Raw genomic sequence first — 18,889 nt, forward strand, 5'->3', positions numbered from 1 at the left:
ATAACGTCCCAAATTCTGGGCCGCTTTGGTTTTTAGATAACGTCCCAAATTCTGGGCAGCCTTGGTTTTTAGATAACGTCCCAAATTCTGGGCCGCTTTGCATTTCCGAATTCAGCCCAGTTTTGGGGAATCAGCTGACAGCCGAGTTTCTAAGTCATGCATGCACAGTTTACCATAAACTGGATCGTGAATTTATTTGAGAGTAACCCTTAGTACATTAATCAAAGTTCATGTATTTTTTACTCTCCCCAGAAATCTTTTTTTTTTTTTTTTTTTTTTTAATGAAAAAAACAAAAATGTAAATGTTAAACGTATTTCTTATTACATGAAGAAACTACATTGCACTGAAATAGATACATGACAATTAATTAAAGCAGCCGTTTTCCTTTATTAAAGGCTAATATTAAAACACATTTTTGCGAAGGAACATGGTATTCCGAAAAAAGGACATCTCATTTTCTTATGTAACGTCCATCAATATATTGTAGTGTTTCAGGTTCTTTTTGGACAGAAATGAGACTGCAACTGTGAGTAGATGAAGGCCGTTTATTTTGACAATAATTAAATAATCACAAAATAAAATCATAAAGTGATGGTAAGGAGACTGGGAGTCGAAAGTGAAAATAAATGCTTGTAGTAATTTTTCTTTTACCCTACCCTTCCCAGTCTTTTCCCCGCCCCTCTTGTGCGCAAAACCTGAACTCCAATTCCCCTCCACACACGTGTACCACCATGCAACCCCTGCATGCATACACCAACCATGCAACCCCTGCACGCATACACCCACCATGCAACCCCTGCATGCATACACCCACCATGCAACCCCTGCACGCACACACCACCATGCAACCCCTGCACGCATACACCCACCATACAACCCCTGCACGCATACACCCACCATGCAACCCCTGCACGCACACACCACCATGCAACCCCTGCACGCATACACCCACCATGCAACCCCTGCATGCATACACCCACCATGCAACCCCTGCACGCACACACCACTATGCAACCCCTGCACGCATACACCCACCATACAACCCCTGCACGCATACACCCACCATGCAACCCCTGCACGCACACACCACCATGCAACCCCTGCACGCATACACCCACCATGCAACCCCTGCATGCATACACCCACCATGCAACCCCTGCACGCACACACCACTATGCAACCCCTGCACGCATACACCCACCATACAACCCCTGCACGCATACACCCACCTTAGCAATTCTTTGCAAAATATATTTTCGGGTATTCAGCCCCATTCATGTCTATGGCAGTGTTATAAAACACATTTTCAGGCATATCTCTCGAACCCGAGCACGTAGAACCACCATTCAAATTGATATAGACTCAGGGGAGCACCCCAAACCACCCCCTAAAAAGGTGTGGTGGTTCACCCAAAAACTCATGTCATGACGAAAAAATTCACTTTGCCAAGCCGTCCTGGCATTTGAACCATAAAAATAGTGACTCCTTGTGCGGGGCCCCATGGGGCCCCAACGCAAAAAAAAAAATCAAGTTCCTAACCCCCACAGAACCCGAGATACGCCCTGTCAAAAATGTCCAAAAACTACCCTTTTCGGGGTCATATCTCCATGACCCCGGGGCCTAGAAACCGGGTTGAACTTCCTAGGGTCATGTCTGGGGGCCCTCTTTCACAGGGAGCCACCCGTTTTCAAATGCTACATTTTCAACAAATTTTCACATTTTCAGCATGATGGAATGTCAAGGTTGCATTTCCAATAGCTTTTGAGCTCCAGGTTGGCAAAAAAAGTCTAAACTGGTGTCCTTTCTAGCTGGGGACACGTTGCTTGGAGGGATCGACAGGGGCCCCGAGGTGGACCTCCATACCGATTTTCAAGTCTTGGGGACCCCCGGAACCCAAGATACAGCACCCTGAAAAATGTCTATGGGAAATCCCATTATAAAACCCCTTTGGGGCAACGGCCACCATCTGGCGGTGGGGTGGCGTTTGAACCCGTGGCTGATGTCTTTCTTTAGCTAAGACTCTTGTGTATGCAAAGAATGTCCTTCTGAGTTTGTTGGCCCAGGGGTCGTGGAGATACGGGTACGATAAGAGACCACCCCCTTCCCTATGGCAAATCCCATTATAAAAACACCATCGGGGTAAGGCTCAGCTAATGGCGGTCGTGGGTCTTACGAACTCGAAGGAACCCATTTTCTTTAGCTAAGATTGTTGTGCATCTAAAAAGAGTACAGAAGCACCAATTTAAGTCCATTCCAAGTGTTTTGTGATCACAGTATCAGCCTGAGTGTATCAGAGCACAGTTTTGCACCAAAAGCAAGGGGAGGCGAAAAAAAGCACTACATACCCTATTCTTTAAGATATCACTTTGCACTGCAAATTTGAGGAACGCAACCACTTAGCAACTTGCAAATTGGTACTGCAATTTAAAGGCCTGTAGTGCCTAACTGATTCAAGTGTTTTTGGAATGATTCTTGCAAAGACTGATTTATAAGAAAAAAGAGAGATTGACAAACAGCATTTTGCTTTATATGCAGAAACGGGCAACTACAAGAGGGTGTCAAACAAGCTGTGAATGTCCCAGGAGGCTACAGAGTACCTCTGAGTATGAATCCAGATGCTCGCAGTACCTGTTCTTAGATGTCCGAAACCACTGTATCGCTGTATAACTGTATACCCTATAAATATAACTTTTTATTGTGTATTTGAGGAACACAACCAATTACAAACTTCATTTGAATTGCTGTGCTATCAGAATATCAGTGTATAACTTTGCTGGGTATTGCAGTGTATGCTGGGTATCAAAAGGTCTTCAAACTTTTACAAAAGGCCGTCAAAGTTACAAAAAATAGGTGTGCTCCTAACCTAATACTTGTCTTTTTAATTCTGTGCATCCAAATACTTGTAGTTAAAAGTTTTAAGAATTAAGCTTACTGTTTGTTGTTCTGTCCTAAACCAGCAGTTTGTCACCCAGACTTATTAAATAAACAGGGGGGGGGGGGGTCATCAGATTATTCTCCATTTTATTGTAACTGAGGTACCGTTCAGTTGAGCGAAAATTGTAAAGGGGTACTCGAGCTGAAACCTCCAGATAGAAGGGCTACAGTTTCAAAAAAAGGTTGAAAACCCCTGACCTACAGTATAAATGATCAGGAATAGATAAGGGAAATGCTGACTAATACAATACAATAGGATTTATTTGAAGTTGTTGAAGGTCACTGGTCTCTTAAACCCAGAAGTTCTGATAAACCCCTATGCCTCACTATATATTGATGGACATTACATAAGCAAATGAGATGACCTTTTTTTTTTTTTTTGGTATACCATGTTCCTAAATGTTTTCTGAGGAGAGTAAAAAATACATTAACTTTGATTCATGTACTCTTAAATGAGTTAACGGTCCAGTTTATGGTAAACTGTGCATGCATGACTTAGAAACTCGGCTGTCAGCTAAGCAGAATAGCTCAAAAACTGGCCTGAATTCGAAAATGCAGAATTCGGAACGTTATCTGAAAACCAGAGCAGCCCAGAAATTGGGATGTTATCAAAGCGGCCCAGAATTTGGGACGTTATCTAAAAACCAAAGCGGCCCAGAATTTGGGACGTTATCTAAAAACCAAAGCGGCCCAGAATTTGGGATGTTATCTGCAAACCAAATCGGCCCAGAATTTGGGACATTATCTGAAAAGCAAAGCAGCCCAGAATTTGCGACGTAAATGAAAACAGGGGCAGTCTATATGTAAAACTGTGATTACATTAGAGATAAACTAATGTATTCTGTAACAAAACTGCAATAGCGTATATGTTTTATATTAAAATATATCGCAAAAACGATTATCGATATATGCTACTTGAAAGAAAAAAGTACACCACCACAGAAAGCCAATTCTTACATTCGTGCATAACATGATAATTTATATAAAGTAATTCCTCATAGTTTGTAATATCAGTACAGTGTAATACCACATTATATTTTAATGGTAAGGTTGTGGAAAGCAGATCACTCTATCTGATCACAATGTTAAAAATGCCTGCACGCTTTTCCACTCGTGTGACGACATATTCATGTGACAGACATGGACCAATCAAAACGCGAGACTGTTATGCGGTTCCATCCCAAAAACCGGGCCTGTGTCATACCTCTTTTTTGTTCCTCCTCCTCCCCACCTCTGCTCCTTTCCATATCGCACTGTCCGCACAGGGCTCCCTCAGGGGGGGAAGTGAGTCTCACTCCCCCGGCTGTCCGGGTCGGCCTCTCGTCTCAACCACTGCCGCCCGGCTGTTCCTCGCCGGCCTGAGGGGACCCCCGGCCACATCCTATTCTTCTGCTGCTTATGCGCTAAGCCTTCCAGGCCTCAACCTTGCTGTCCCATCTCCTCTCTTCTATTTCAGGTCCAGGACCATTTCAGCCCCCTCATGCAGTAGGCCGTGCCTCCACCTGCCGAGCGGGCCCCGACCGAGGGGGGGGGGGGGGGTTCTCTGTATTCGTCTCTCCTAAACGGACACGAGACACTTTTTCCTAAGCTCTACACGCCGCTCAGCTGCCAGCTTAGCTGCCTGAGGATGCTGCACTGAGTTGCGAAGGATCTGTCCTTTTGTCCTGTTCGTCCCCTTCCTGTCTCTTGCTCCACTAAACGCCCAGCAGCCAGAGGATGCTGCCTGACCCGTCGGGAGCGAGAGTCAGTTTGTTGTATGTTATATGTCTAAACTTTGCTCTCTCTCTCACTTTTACGTCACCCAGCAGTCGGAGGATGCTGTCTGACCCGGCGGAAAGTGTTTATATCTAATCCTTTGCTTTTCTCATGTCTCCCTCTCTACGTCGCCCAGCAGCCAGAGGATGCTGCCTGACCCGACGAGAAGGGAAAACTCCCCTGCACAACACAATACAACATAAATAAATAAATAAATAAATAAATACATTATGCTATCGCTGGCAAAAGGCTGTTTGAAATTTTTAACTACTAAAAGTAGAAAAAGCGCGGTCGACGAAGAAATGCCCCAGCAACAGCGGTTGCCCTCTCAACCAATCAGCTGCCATCGCAACCCACAGCGCGAGGCAGGTGTTCAACGTTTCTTCACAGACGGTAGAGCTTTCTTCACTGAGAGGTGAGTAAAACCTTTTAATAACGCTAATTATCTTTATTTGTGTGAATGAATGAAAAAAATATAAACTAAAGACGTACAGACAGCTGTACAACATCCACGATTAAAATAAAAAGGTTATTTTGCTTTTGTTAATGATGCGGGTCAATGATAGAATTTCTGAGGTAATTTTTTTTTTACTAAACCTGATGACGATAATCAATTGGCCTGAACTGAGAGAGGAAAAAGGTAATACTTATGATACTTCTGGGAACTTTCTGACGTAAAATGTTTCATTAAGTCTATTGTTTAATGACGATTTCTAGGATACATGAGTATTAAGTATGAGGTAAATATATGATTTGCTTCTCTGCTACGATTTCTCGGGCGGTTCTGGTACGAAAATAATAAAACACAAATTACTGTATCTTTTTCTCTTGACTAAATGAGACTTTTTTTAACGACGTTCTTTTAAAACCATGGTGTTTAATATAATTTGTCAATCATGCAAACTGAAAACAATTTTATTTTAGTACTACTGTAAATAAAAAAAAAACAACAACGTTAAAATACAGTACTGAATAATAATTCCTGGTAATTGTGTGACAAAGCATTAAGTATTGTAGTTTACGGTGTCAATATATGACAGCGTCTGAAATGGTGCGCATCACTTGAACAGTTGAGTAAGCGTTCCAGGCATGTAGACAAAGACATAAACACACAAACAGATTTAATAAGAAAAAGAGTCACTACATATTATTTCTAACAGGGGTTTTCAATTACATGATAGAAAAAATCAATGTAATTCTGCATATGAAGTTAATTTGATGCATTGGTATTGGGAGACACAAGTACTGTACCTCTAATCAATCTGATCACTTTAGAGGAGGGGCAGTTTCAGTTGCCAACAAACAGCATATATCTTAAAGTGCAAAGGAAAAAAGTGAGTGATCCACAAATGTTTTCGGGAGTACTGTAAGCTTCAGGAAAAACTAAACACAATTTCAAGCTGTCCTTTTAACTAACAGACAAATATTCTTTCATGAAAAAAATGTTTTCTTTAAAAAACTATTTTACATAACTTTCTACTGTCAATTCAACTGCTGTAGAGAAACATATATATATATATATATATATATATATATATATATATATATATATATATATATATATATATATATATATATATATATATATATTAATTGGCTCACATAGCAGACTTTATTGACCATGTTGTTTGGTCAAGATGCATTATGCTGTATGATATTAAACAGCTGATCCTTTTGCTTGACTGGGCAAGGTGAGTATGGGCACATGTTCATACAATCCTTTGGCTCTAAGTCTGGGCAAGGTGGGGCTTGTTTTATCATGTCAAGCATGTGATCATTTTGCCTAGACATGGTCCATCTTACCAGTTTAATGTTACCTGGGGCTTAGCTAGGAATAGATTTTTACTGAGGCAAAAATCAAATTTTTGTCTAAAAAAAAAAACAAAACCCTGTGCATATCCTGTTCATGTTACGAAGGTGAAATTTATCATATTTTAAAGCCTGGAGACTATTATTGCAAACTGCAAAGCGATACAACAAATTCCTAAAATTACCCTATTCACACTGTTAGAAATATGTGATATTAAAAGGACAAGAAGAATAGAAGTTATAGATATGAACACGTAGATGGGTTTATACCTTCATTGAGAGACATGCGTTTGGTTCACTGCTATTGAAGTTAATGCTGACACTGATGACACTGATGCTACAACTGGAGCTGGTAAGACTGGTGCTGCTACTTCTGGAACTGATGCTGACACTGCTGGGACTGGCAGGGCTGGTGCTGCTACTGCTGGAACTGGTAAGACTGGTGCTCCTACTGCTGGAACTGGTAAGACTGGTGCTGCTACTGCTGGAACTGTTAAGACTGGTGCTGCTACTGCTGGAACTGGTAAGACTGGTGCTGCTGGGACTGGTAAGTGGTTCTGCTACTGCTGGGACTGGTAAGACTGGTGCTGCTACTGCTGAAACTGGTAAGACTGGTGCTGCTGGGACTGGTAAGACTGGTGCTGCTACTGCTGGGACTGGTAAGAGTGGTGCTTCTACTGCTGGAACTGGTAAGACTGGTGCTGCCACTGCTGGGACTGGTAAGACTGGTGCTGCCACTGCTGGGACTGGTGCTGCTACTGCTGGGAGTGGTAAGACTGGTGCTGAAACTGGTAAGACCGGTGCTGACACTGCTGGGACTGGTAAGATTGCTGATACTAATGCTAAGACTGATCGGACTGCTGAGACTGTATGATGCCACAATTAAAAACTGATTTAGAAGACTTTACTTTAAATCAGGGTTTGCTAATCCTCCTATGGCCTGATCTATCGAAACGCTGTAACACTTCCTCCTGGGACATGTCCGCACATATTAGCAGGGCAAGGCCATTCAGTCTATTTTTACCCATACTGCTGCGAGACCAATCAAACATATCGAAACAATGCACTCAGTTAAACTCTTTGTCATCATGAACAGAGACCGTAAGAATCTGTTTGCTGCGGAAAACACGTACTGTCTATATGCTGTCAGAGAATATTTGTTTTTACACTTGGGGCGGGGCAAAAAACATGCAAGGATTTTTTTGTTTGTTTGTTTGAGAACCAAACTAATACACTTATCATATATCATCATGAACAAAGACAATGTTGCTTTAAATGTACATAAATCTACTATAAACTGCTTCTGGTGTACAGAGGTCAAGGTTGAACGTGGCGCACTGTCCGTGTCTCATTCATGCTGGAACGTAGCTGCAGTTTACTTCAGTATCCAGTGCGTGATTACCACTGAACAAGCTGTTTAAAGATGCTGAAAATGATTAATAAATAAATAAATAAGTAAATAAATAAATCACCTGTATTAAAAACTTTGGATTTTTGTCTCTAACGAAAACATTCGGAATATATATATATATATATTTTTTGAACTGCTGTTGCCAAACAGTGAATTTATAAATAGAATTACCTCCAATTCTTCTAGCCCATGGCATCAAATACAATACATGAAAAGTATTAAAAACTAACAGCTATAAATTATTACATCAGGGGAGAGGGATGGTGTTGAAATTGAAGAATTAAGGGAATGGGAATATGCAAATAAAGATGATCACAATATAACGTAAGATGCTGCGTCAGCATTTTATTTTTAAAATACAGTGTAAGTGATTTATTTTTCTGTTTTTTATTTTTTTATTTTTTATTTTTTAAGGACCCTACAACTCCCACACCTGTCATTATCTGGGGAAACCCCTTCCATCTTGATACAAAAATTGGTCTGAGAATGAATGGACAACATTTACTTGCTGAGGAGGCTGTGTGGTCCAGTGGTTAAAGAAAAGGGTTCGTAACCAGGAAGTCCACGGTTCAAATCCCACCTCGGCAAACTGACTCATTGTGTGACCTTGAGCAAGCCACTTAACCTCCTTGTGCTCCGTCTTTCGGGTGAGACATAATTGTAAGTGACTCTGCAGCTGATGCATAGTTCACACTCCCTAGTCTCTGTAAGCCTTGGATAAAGGTGTCTGCTAAATAAATAATAACCTGAGGCCCTCACCCAGAGATTTGGGCTTCTTTTTTCCTTGTATTTTGTGTACAATATCAAATACCCACAGAGAAAAAACAGCCTAATATTATATTGAGAAATGTATTTTGGGTACTCCAAAAAGATCAGAAAACTCCACCTAGTATAGTGGGAATAGTAAACTTTCTTTTGTCAGGCGCCAGGTCGGGAAAGCAATAAGGGTGTTGGTTCTGCTATAATAACCACAGGCTCAGGGATTACTATTTTTTTTTCTTTTCTTTTGAGCAGACACCCTTACCCAGGGCAACTTACAGTTGTATACAGCTATGCTGATGATAACCACCTGTTATCTGTCCCTAAAGCAAGGACATTCTTCTGCCTGGGTGTTATTAGCTACTTGCCTTACAGACATCAAGCATTGGATGTCACAGAATCTCCTAATGTTGAATTGAGATAAAACAGAGGTTATGCTAGTGGGCTCACAGAACCAACTAAAAGGAAATGTAGGATTACATGAGCACGGCCCTTGCAGTCTCTCATCAAAATTTAAAGACGAAATTAGGAGTTTGAGGGTAATCTTTGAGTCTGATCTATCATTTTAGACTCATACTAGGGAAGTTACTAAAGTATATTTTTACCATTTGAGAAATATAGCCAAACTTAGACCAACTCCCCAATAATGTTGTTGAAGCTGACATCCTGGGATTCTTCAAGAAGCTGCTTGATGAGATTCTGGGATCAATAAGCTACTAACAACAAACAAAAATAAGAAATAAATAATAAAAGAAACAACCTTCTTATGTTCTAATTATTTCTGTATCTGATGCCGAGAGAATAATACATGTCTTTGTTTCATCTAGAATTGATTATTGTAATGTACTTTTTTAAATGGTGATTTTGCTGTTAACTTATAAGGCCCTGAATGGATTAGCACCTCATTATTTACAGGAGTTACTGACACCGTATCTTCCAAACCACACTCTGAAATCACAGGATGTGGGGCTGCTGGTTATTCCTAGGGTCAACAAAACAACACGGGAGGCAGGGCTTTTTTCTGGAATGCTCAGCCTTCGTTTATCAGGAAATCTGGGTCCATTACAGTTTTCAAGTCAAGACTAAAAACACACTTTTATAAAATGGCTCGCTTATCTTAGTGGGTTTTAATGTAACTTTAAAATTGGTGCTTTTGTATTGTGTATACTGTTTAAATCTGTATTTAAATGGGCTGAGTGTAGCAGTTATATGTGTGACCTGCTATACAAACGGATTGTGATTTTTTTCCTGCTATGTACTATACAGTGCTTTGCGATACTTTTGTATAAAAAGCGCTATATAAATGCAATAAATAAATAAATAAAAATAAATAAATGTGTTAATATTTTTTATAATACTTGTTTTATAAAATACTTGTGACTAAAGTTAGGTTTTTGCTTGTTTTGTTTGTAATTAAATTGATTACATTATGGATAATATATTATGATTAGTTATAATTAATATATTTATATATCTACCTGTCAAGAAATGTTGTCAGCCTTTCACTTATTTGTGTATTTGTTATTCTAAGGGTAATGAAACATATACAGACTGTTTTATTTGTATGCATTTATGTGTTATAATTAAAAGTATAACTCCTATACTGTATTTATTTATTTTATTGCTCTACCCGTAATAAAGGGTTTCTATAAAAAGTATTTCTTTGTTTTTATTGATATTGCAAACCAGTAATTCCTAGCATGTTATTTAACCAGACAAATTATGCAGACACGCTGTGACAGAGTTGACCGATGGTGTGGTGCAAAATGACAGACTCCAGTCCTTTTTCAATTAAGCGCTTGGGTTTTATTTCCTTAAAAACCGGTTACCAAACGCACTCAAAAATAATAGGGACAAATAAACAATAGGGCCGCCGGGGTACACAACGATGTGTAACCCGACAACATAAAGAGAAACGGGGTTGCAGTCCCAAATAAACAAACAACAAAAAACAGTCTGTCTTCCTTTTGTAATCCAGGAACGGGAAAACACGGGGGGTAACAAAACCAGCACTTCCGGGTAGTCGCTCCGCCGTCGTAATCCCGGAGCGTCCCGTTAGTGCTCTAAAATACAAAGAACAGATGGGTTAGCAAAAGTCCACACAGCAAAGACGACCCGTCTTCAAAAACCCTTCCTCTGTTTCCCTGCTCGTTTCTCTCTCTCTCTCTCTCTCTCTCTCTCTCTCTCTCTGCCTCACACGCACTGTACCTTGCCAGAAGGAACAGAACCCCGGGCCACGCCCCCTTTTGTACGCCCCGTCCCGTCCCCATTGGTCAGCGAGGGCAACCGCCGTCAGCCAATGCGTGATTGCCACTGCGCTTCCCGACCGGGTCTGTGACGTTGCGCACCGTGGCTCTGCCTGCTCCTCCTCCCCAGTGCCCTCACCGGTCGGAAGGGAGATCTAAAACAAGAATTCACTCTCTCTTTGTCACATATCCCACCGCTCAGAGTGGAGCCGAAGGAACACTCGGCCAAACCTACCAACCCCATTACTCCCCCCTCCCGGGAAAAATAATCCGCATTTTGGTGATCTTTCCCTGCACGATGTACCATACGATACATGTAAGGCTGCAATGCCAAATACCACCGAGTTATCCGGGCATTGCTATCCTTCATAGTGCTTAACCATCTGAGTGGGGCGTGGTCTGTGACTAGATCAAATGAATGTCCCAGTAAGTAATATCTGAGGGAGTGAGTCGCCCATTTAATGGCCAAGCACTCCTTCTCTACAACCGAGTAATTGCGCTCCCTAGGAAGCATTTTTTTGCTGATGTAAAGAATGGGATGCTCCACCCCGTTAACCCTCTGGGACAAGACCGCCCCCAAACCAACCTCTGACGCGTCAGTATGGAGGAGGAATCTCTTGCTAAAGTCTGGTAATATTAGCGCAGGAGCCTGGCACAGTTTGCGCTTAATGGTCTCAAACGCTCCCTGACACTCTTCTGACCACTTGACTAAATTTGGCGCACTTTTCTTAGTGAGGTTCACCAGAGGATCGGCCACGGTGGCATACTCGGGGATAAAGCGGCGGTAATAACCGGCCAATCCTAACAGTGACCTCACCTGGGATTTAGTTTTGGGGACCGCCGCGTCCACCAAAGCCTGGACTTTGGTGGCTACGGGTTTCACCTGTCCGTTTCCCATGATAAATCCTAAGTACTGAGTTTCAGATTTCGCAAACGCACATTTTTTTAGGTTGGCTGTCAGCCGGGCAGCCCTCAGAGACTGAAGGACGGCTGTAAGTCGAATTACATGCTCTCTCCAGGTGGAGCTATATATCACCACATCGTCAATATAAGCTGCTGCATACTCACGATGGGGATGTAACACCTCGTCCATCAGTCTCTGAAAGGCGGCGGGCGCACCATGTAACCCAAACGGCATGGTTTTAAAATGGAACAGACCATCCGGAGTTGAAAATGCCGTTTTTTCACATGAATCGCGGGTTAAAGGGATCTGCCAATATCCCTTCGTCAGGTCCAAAGTTGAGATAAACCCGGCCGTCCCCAGTCGGTCGAGAAGTTCGTCGATCCGAGGCATGGGGTAGGCGTCGAACTTGGCGATAGCATTGACCTTTCGAAAATCGACACAGAAGCGATTAGTACCGTCCTTCTTGGCCACTATAACAATAGGACTGCACCACTCGCTTCTGGAAGGCTCAATGACCCCAAGTTCAAGCATCGCCCTCACCTCGTTCTGGACGCCACTCCGCCGGCTTTCTGGGATCCGGTAGGGCCTCTCCCGAACAGTGACCCCTGGCGGAGTAATAACAGCATATTTGGTAAGGTTAGTTCTGCCGGGCACGTCAGAAAACACATCCCCAAATTTCCCAATCAACTTACGCAATTCTACTTGCTGATCTGGAAGTAACTGTTTCCCCATTGAAATCTGGCTGGGGCTAGGGGTCTCTATACAGGGTCCTAAGTCATCCTCCATCTCGCCTGGGGCTATGAATAAGACCTCCCTTGCCTTCCAGGGCTTTAACAAATTGACATGATAGATTTCTGTTTTATTTCGGCGATCGGGCTGTCTAATTTCATAATTCACTAATCCTATGGCCCGTATCACCTCATATGGCCCCTGCCATTTAGCACACAGTTTCGATTCCAATGATGGAAGAAGCAGCATTACTTTATCTCCTGGCCGAAAGGTTCGAATTCGTGCATTGGTATTGTAATGCCGCTGTTGCCGATGTTGAGCCGATCTGAGATTGTCCTGAGCCAGTCGACCAATTAAATCAAGGCGATCACGCAGTAGGAGCACATGCTGCACTACATTTTTAGAGGAGCCCTTGTGTTCTTCCCAACCTTCTCTCAACAGGTCGAGGATGCCCCGTGGCTGCCGGCCATATAATAGCTCGAAGGGGGAAAATCCCGTTGAGCTCTGAGGCACCTCTCTCACTGCGAAGAGTAGGTAAGGAAGAAGGGTAGCCCAATGTTTCTGCTCCTGACTCACAAACCGTTTCAACATTTGCTTCAATGTTTGGTTAAAACGTTCCACCAGCCCATCCGTTTGGGGATGATAAACGGATGTCCTAATGGGACGTATTTTTAGAATTTTGTACACCTGCTGTAGCGTTTTCGACAGGAAGTTTGTTCCATGATCAGTCAATATTTCTTTTGGGATCCCTACCCTAGCCATAATCTGACTTAACTCTTTCGCAATTGCAGTGGCACTAGTGGACCGCAACGGAACTGCTTCCGGGTACCGCGTTGCATAATCCACCATCACTAATATGTGCGTGTACCCGGAATCAGAAGGCAGCACTGGCCCAACTATGTCCATTGCAACGCGTTCAAAGGGAGTGGAGATAATAGGCAGTGGGACCAGAGGGGCGGGGCGCACTCGACCCGGTGCTACTCTCTGACATTCTGGGCAGCTAGCTACATATTTCGCCACTTCGGTGTAGAGCCCTGCCCAGTAAAATCGAGCCAGTATTCGGTCCCTCGTCTTGTCCACGCCAAGATGTCCTGCAAAGGGGACGTCATGCGCCAGCCTCATGACCTCTGGTCGACAGGACGGGGGAACCATCAACTGTTTGACAGGCTGTCCTGTGCCCGGGGCTGGGTTTACTCTATAAAGCAAGTGCCCCTCTACCACGAAATGGGGATATACCAGCGTCCCAATGCCGTCAACATCCTTACCCTCAATAGACCGGACCTGTTCCCAAGCGTGCACCAGTGTGGGGTCGTTGTTCTGCTCCCACACTAGGTCCGCGCTTGAGGCCCACACGTCCGGGATATTGACAGGGGCTGGAGCAGTCTCTACCCTCGAGGGTCCAGTAACCTCGCCCGTCCGGTCACACTGCGTTCCGACTCCCTTCGATTGACGTTTGGGACCATCAGCACCTTCTCCCGCCAGACCCCAACCGTGTCTTATCGATGCGCCTTCCCACTTTTCCTTCCGTCTCTCCTTGCGTGTTTTTCTAGGACGAAAAAGTGGAGAAAACAGCTCTGTATGGAAGGGAAAAACAGTACCAATTACTTCCCTTCCCCGGGGGTCTGCCGTGTCTACACGTGTGGTCGAGGCTGCCGATATTTCCACTAAATCTTTATATTGCGGCCAGTCTCGACCCAGAATAACTGGATGTGGCAACTTTTCGGCCACCCCCACTACTAGGTGGCGCTTTATCGGGCCTACCGATAAATATACTTTTAGAGTGGGGTATGTCGCCGTATCCCCATGGATACAGGAGATTGCCACCTGGCCTTGTGGCTGCCACGACATACCGCCAAGGAGAGCTGTTCGAATTAAAGTTTGCTCACACCCTGTGTCCACTAATGCGTGGGTGTTCACATTCCCCAATACAACATCAACCATACACGGGCCCTCCCGACCATTTCCCCATTTCCTACCTGTCTCAGACGCCAGGTGACACGCAGCCACGTCGCACTCCATGGCCGCCGGGCAGTATCTGGCAATGTGTCCCGGCTGCTGGCACCTAAAACAGACGGGTGGGGCAGAGGGTAAAGGTGGTACATATTTGTCCCGCTGCTGGTATGACAGCGGGGCAGGGGGAACCATTCTACCCCAGCTGGGGGCCAACCTCTGCCTCCATTGTAAGGGGGCCGGGTGGCCCGACGGGGCCGGTGATCTGACGGCCCTGGGTCCGGGAAAAGGGTTCGACGGCGGTCCTTTGGCAGCGGAGGGAGGGGGGCAGTCCAGCAGGGTGGTTCGGGCGGACACCAGGGAGTCCTCGTAGTTCTCGGCTAACGCCACGGCCTGCTCTAGCGTCGTGGGGTTATGCCGGCGTACCCATGCCTGCGTCTCAGCCCCGACCACATGGCAGAATTGTTCCATCACAATGGCCTCCCCCATCTGAATCCCGGTTTTCTGACTGGGGTTCAGCCATTGCGCCATGTGGTCGCATAATTGCTGGGCTACCACCCTGGGCCGGGTGTTGGGGGGTCGCCGGAACTCCCGGAATCTGACCCGATGAGTCTCTCCCGTGATATTGAGACGGCGGAGGATAGCCTGCTTAACCAGGTCATACTGGGCGGCATCGTCGTCAGTCATGGCCCGGTACGCTGCTTGTGCTTCCCCGATCAAGCAGGGACCAAGTTGGCTCGCCCAGTACTCCCGGGGCCATGCTGCAGTGGTAGCCAACCGTTCAAAGGCTACAAGGTAGGCCTCCGGGTCATCCTCCACCGTCATTTTCTGGGCCCGGGCCTTCGGGGCAACCAGCACGGGGCCCGTCGCCGCTGACGTCATCCCCATCCCCACCCTCTCGATAAGAGCCGTGTATCTCTCCTCCCTCCTCCGTTCCTCAGCCTCCCTCCGGCTGTCCAACGCCTCCAGGATCGCCGACAAAGTGGTTGGGTCCATCCCACTTCTGACTCCACGTGTGACAGAGTTGACCGATGGTGTGGTGCAAAATGACAGACTCCAGTCCTTTTTCAATTAAGCGCTTGGGTTTTATTTCCTTAAAAACCGGTTACCAAACGCACTCAAAAATAATAGGGACAAATAAACAATAGGGCCGCCGGGGTACACAACGATGTGTAACCCGACAACATAAAGAGAAACGGGGTTGCAGTCCCAAATAAACAAACAACAAAAAACAGTCTGTCTTCCTTTTGTAATCCAGGAACGGGAAAACACGGGGGGTAACAAAACCAGCACTTCCGGGTAGTCGCTCCGCCGTCGTAATCCCGGAGCGTCCCGTTAGTGCTCTAAAATACAAAGAACAGATGGGTTAGCAAAAGTCCACACAGCAAAGACGACCCGTCTTCAAAAACCCTTCCTCTGTTTCCCTGCTCGTTTCTCTCTCTCTCTCTCTCTCTCTCTCTCTCTCTCTGCCTCACACGCACTGTACCTTGCCAGAAGGAACAGAACCCCGGGCCACGCCCCCTTTTGTACGCCCCGTCCCGTCCCCATTGGTCAGCGAGGGCAACCGCCGTCAGCCAATGCGTGATTGCCACTGCGCTTCCCGACCGGGTCTGTGACGTTGCGCACCGTGGCTCTGCCTGCTCCTCCTCCCCAGTGCCCTCACCGGTCGGAAGGGAGATCTAAAACAAGAATTCACTCTCTCTTTGTCACACACGCATATTATATATATATATATATATATATATATATATATATATATATATATATATATATAATATTATGCATGTAAGTTTGTAAATAAACATAAAAGGTTCCAAGTAGAACCTTGAGGTTCTTAAAAGATCCTTATTTGTAAGGTTCCTCATGGAACCCTAGTAAAAAGGTTCTTCGAAGCACCCTAAAAGCTTCCTCCACAGTATCAACCCCAGATTTAGAGTGTATGCGCGAGTAAATACCATCCTAACTATTAAGGGAATGGGAATATGCCTCTCCATCATATATATAATATATATATATATATATATATATATATATATATATATATATATATATATATATATATATATATATATATTAATTGCATGCCCCGGTATCTACGATATGGAGACTTGCATGCCCCGGTAGCTGCAATATTGAGTCTTTCCATCCACCTCCGGTTGCTTCATTCCGGAGGTCCATGCAATTTATATATATATATATATATATATATATATATATATATATATATATATATATATGATTTCCATTACACAAGAGTAGATGTTAAAACTTCATGCTGATTTGAACTCGGCTCTCGCCAAGATAAGACCCAACTAAGACGTAGCTTTACAGTAAACTAATGTGATCCATATGTGTCTCCATCCATTTACGTTTCCTTCTGTCTGGTGTTAATGGCTGAAGTGTAATGCTGGCTCCAGGGATCATCTTATTTTGCCTCCCTGGCGCATCAGCACACACGACGGCTGTGATGCTGGCTCCGGGGATCAACCAAAGTGCGGCCTCCCCAGCGCATCAGCATGACAACCGTCTGGATTGAGCTAAGTAGGGTACATCTCTGGGGTTTTCAAGTGGGCACCTTCCATCCTCAGTGTTTCGCTGACTAGCCCACGACACTTCAAGAGGGCTCGACGGTGATTCTGGCGTCCCAGCATGACCCCCCTCCGTCCCCCACTCAACTCAGCCCAGCTTACTTACCTGTACATCAGCATTTCTTTCTTTCTATTGTGATTGGGATCCCCAGCCAGAATCTTTCCGTCTCAACCACAGCCAGTTGCTGCTCCTCTCTGCTGCTTCAGATAAGTTCTTCACTATGCGACGCAACTCTTCGCCGCTGAATCCGACGTCTCTGAGAAACCGGGTTGTAGAGTGTGCCACAAATATATATATTTGCATGCCCCGGTAGCTAAATGCTTAGTTACGGCGGTGGGCAAAACCAAAGCCCATGGCCAGTATACAATATTTTTCTGTATGCATTATTATCTGTTGAGCACTACTGACACCGTTGAAACGGTGAGTCTTAGGTCGCCTGCGGATATATTAGTCCAATCAATGCGTCTGAACCTGGTGTGTAATCCCAAGGTAACTGCTCACAGTTAACACGTTTTAATACGTTAATTCACGTTTTAAGTAATACAGTGTCCCCTTCAGACATGTTAAAGGAGAAATTCGGAAATAACATACAAAACTATGCGCGAGTAAATACCATCCTAACTCCTAACATCCAAAAAAAAAAAATAACAATTATATATATATAGCTACCTAGATTGTATTGAATTAACGAAACAAATAATAATAATTAACTGAGAGGTATTGGAGGAAAAAATACACCTATTTTGTTTATAGCTTTTAGAATGTTTGTATGCTGTAGCTGCAATATTGAGTCTTTCCATCCACCTCCGGTTGCTTCATTCCGGAGATCCATGCAATTTATATATATATATATATATATATATATATATATATATATATATATATATATATATATATATATATATATTTGCATGCCCCGGTAGCTAAATGTTTCGTTACGGCGCTGGGCAAAACCAAAGCCCATGGCCAGTATACAATATTTTTCTGTATGCATTATTATCTGTTGAGCACTACTGACACCGTTGAAACGGTGAGTCTTAGGTCGCCTGCGGATATATTAGTCCAATCAATGCGTCTGAACCTGGTGTGTAATCCCAAGGTAACTGCTCACAGTTAACACGTTTTAATACGTTAATTCACGTTTTAAGTAATACAGTGTCCCCTTCAGACATGTTAAAGGAGAAATTCGGAAATAACATACAAAACTATGCGCGAGTAAATACCATCCTAACTCCTAACATCCAAAAAAAAAAAATAACAATTATATATATATAGCTACCTAGATTGTATTGAATTAACGAAACAAATAATAATAATTAACTGAGAGGTATTGGAGGAAAAAATACACCTATTTTGTTTATAGCTTTTAGAATGTTTGTATGCTGTAGCTGCAATATTGAGTCTTTCCATCCACCTCCGGTTGCTTCATTCCGGAGATCCATGCAATTTATATATATATATATATATATATATATATATATATATATATATATATATATATTGCATGCCCCGGTAGCTAAATGTTTCGTTACGGCGCTGGGCAAAACCAAAGCCCATGGCCAGTATACAATATTTTTCTGTATGCATTATTTTCTGTTGAGCACTACTGACACCGTTGAAACGGTGAGTCTTAGGTCGCCTGCGGATACATTAGTCCAATCAATGCGTCTGAACCTGGTGTGTAATCCCAAGGTAACTGCTCACAGTTAACACGTTTTAATACGTTAATTCACGTTTTAAGTAATACAGTGTCCCGTTCAGACATGTTAAAGGAGAAATTCGGAAATAACATACAAAACTAT

The 18,889-nt window shown here is 43.7% G+C and overlaps 1 protein-coding gene across 1 annotated transcript; it reads right to left on the reverse strand.

The window, feature by feature from the left end:
* Nucleotides 1–10,417: 10,417 nt before the first annotated feature.
* On the reverse strand, nucleotides 10,418–15,494 carry LOC131736085 (zinc finger protein 444-like). The gene is made up of 2 exons (XM_059021795.1): nucleotides 14,525–15,494; nucleotides 10,418–10,732 (listed from the first exon to the last, which is right to left on the reverse strand). Exons 1-2 carry the CDS (start codon nucleotides 15,492–15,494, stop codon nucleotides 10,725–10,727), a joined length of 978 nt encoding a protein of 325 aa, XP_058877778.1. The 3' UTR covers nucleotides 10,418–10,724.
* Between the last annotated feature and the right edge of the window lie 3,395 nt (nucleotides 15,495–18,889).

Source organism: Acipenser ruthenus, unplaced genomic scaffold (genome assembly GCF_902713425.1).
Source record: "Acipenser ruthenus unplaced genomic scaffold, fAciRut3.2 maternal haplotype, whole genome shotgun sequence".
Taxonomy (NCBI): domain Eukaryota; kingdom Metazoa; phylum Chordata; class Actinopteri; order Acipenseriformes; family Acipenseridae; genus Acipenser; species Acipenser ruthenus.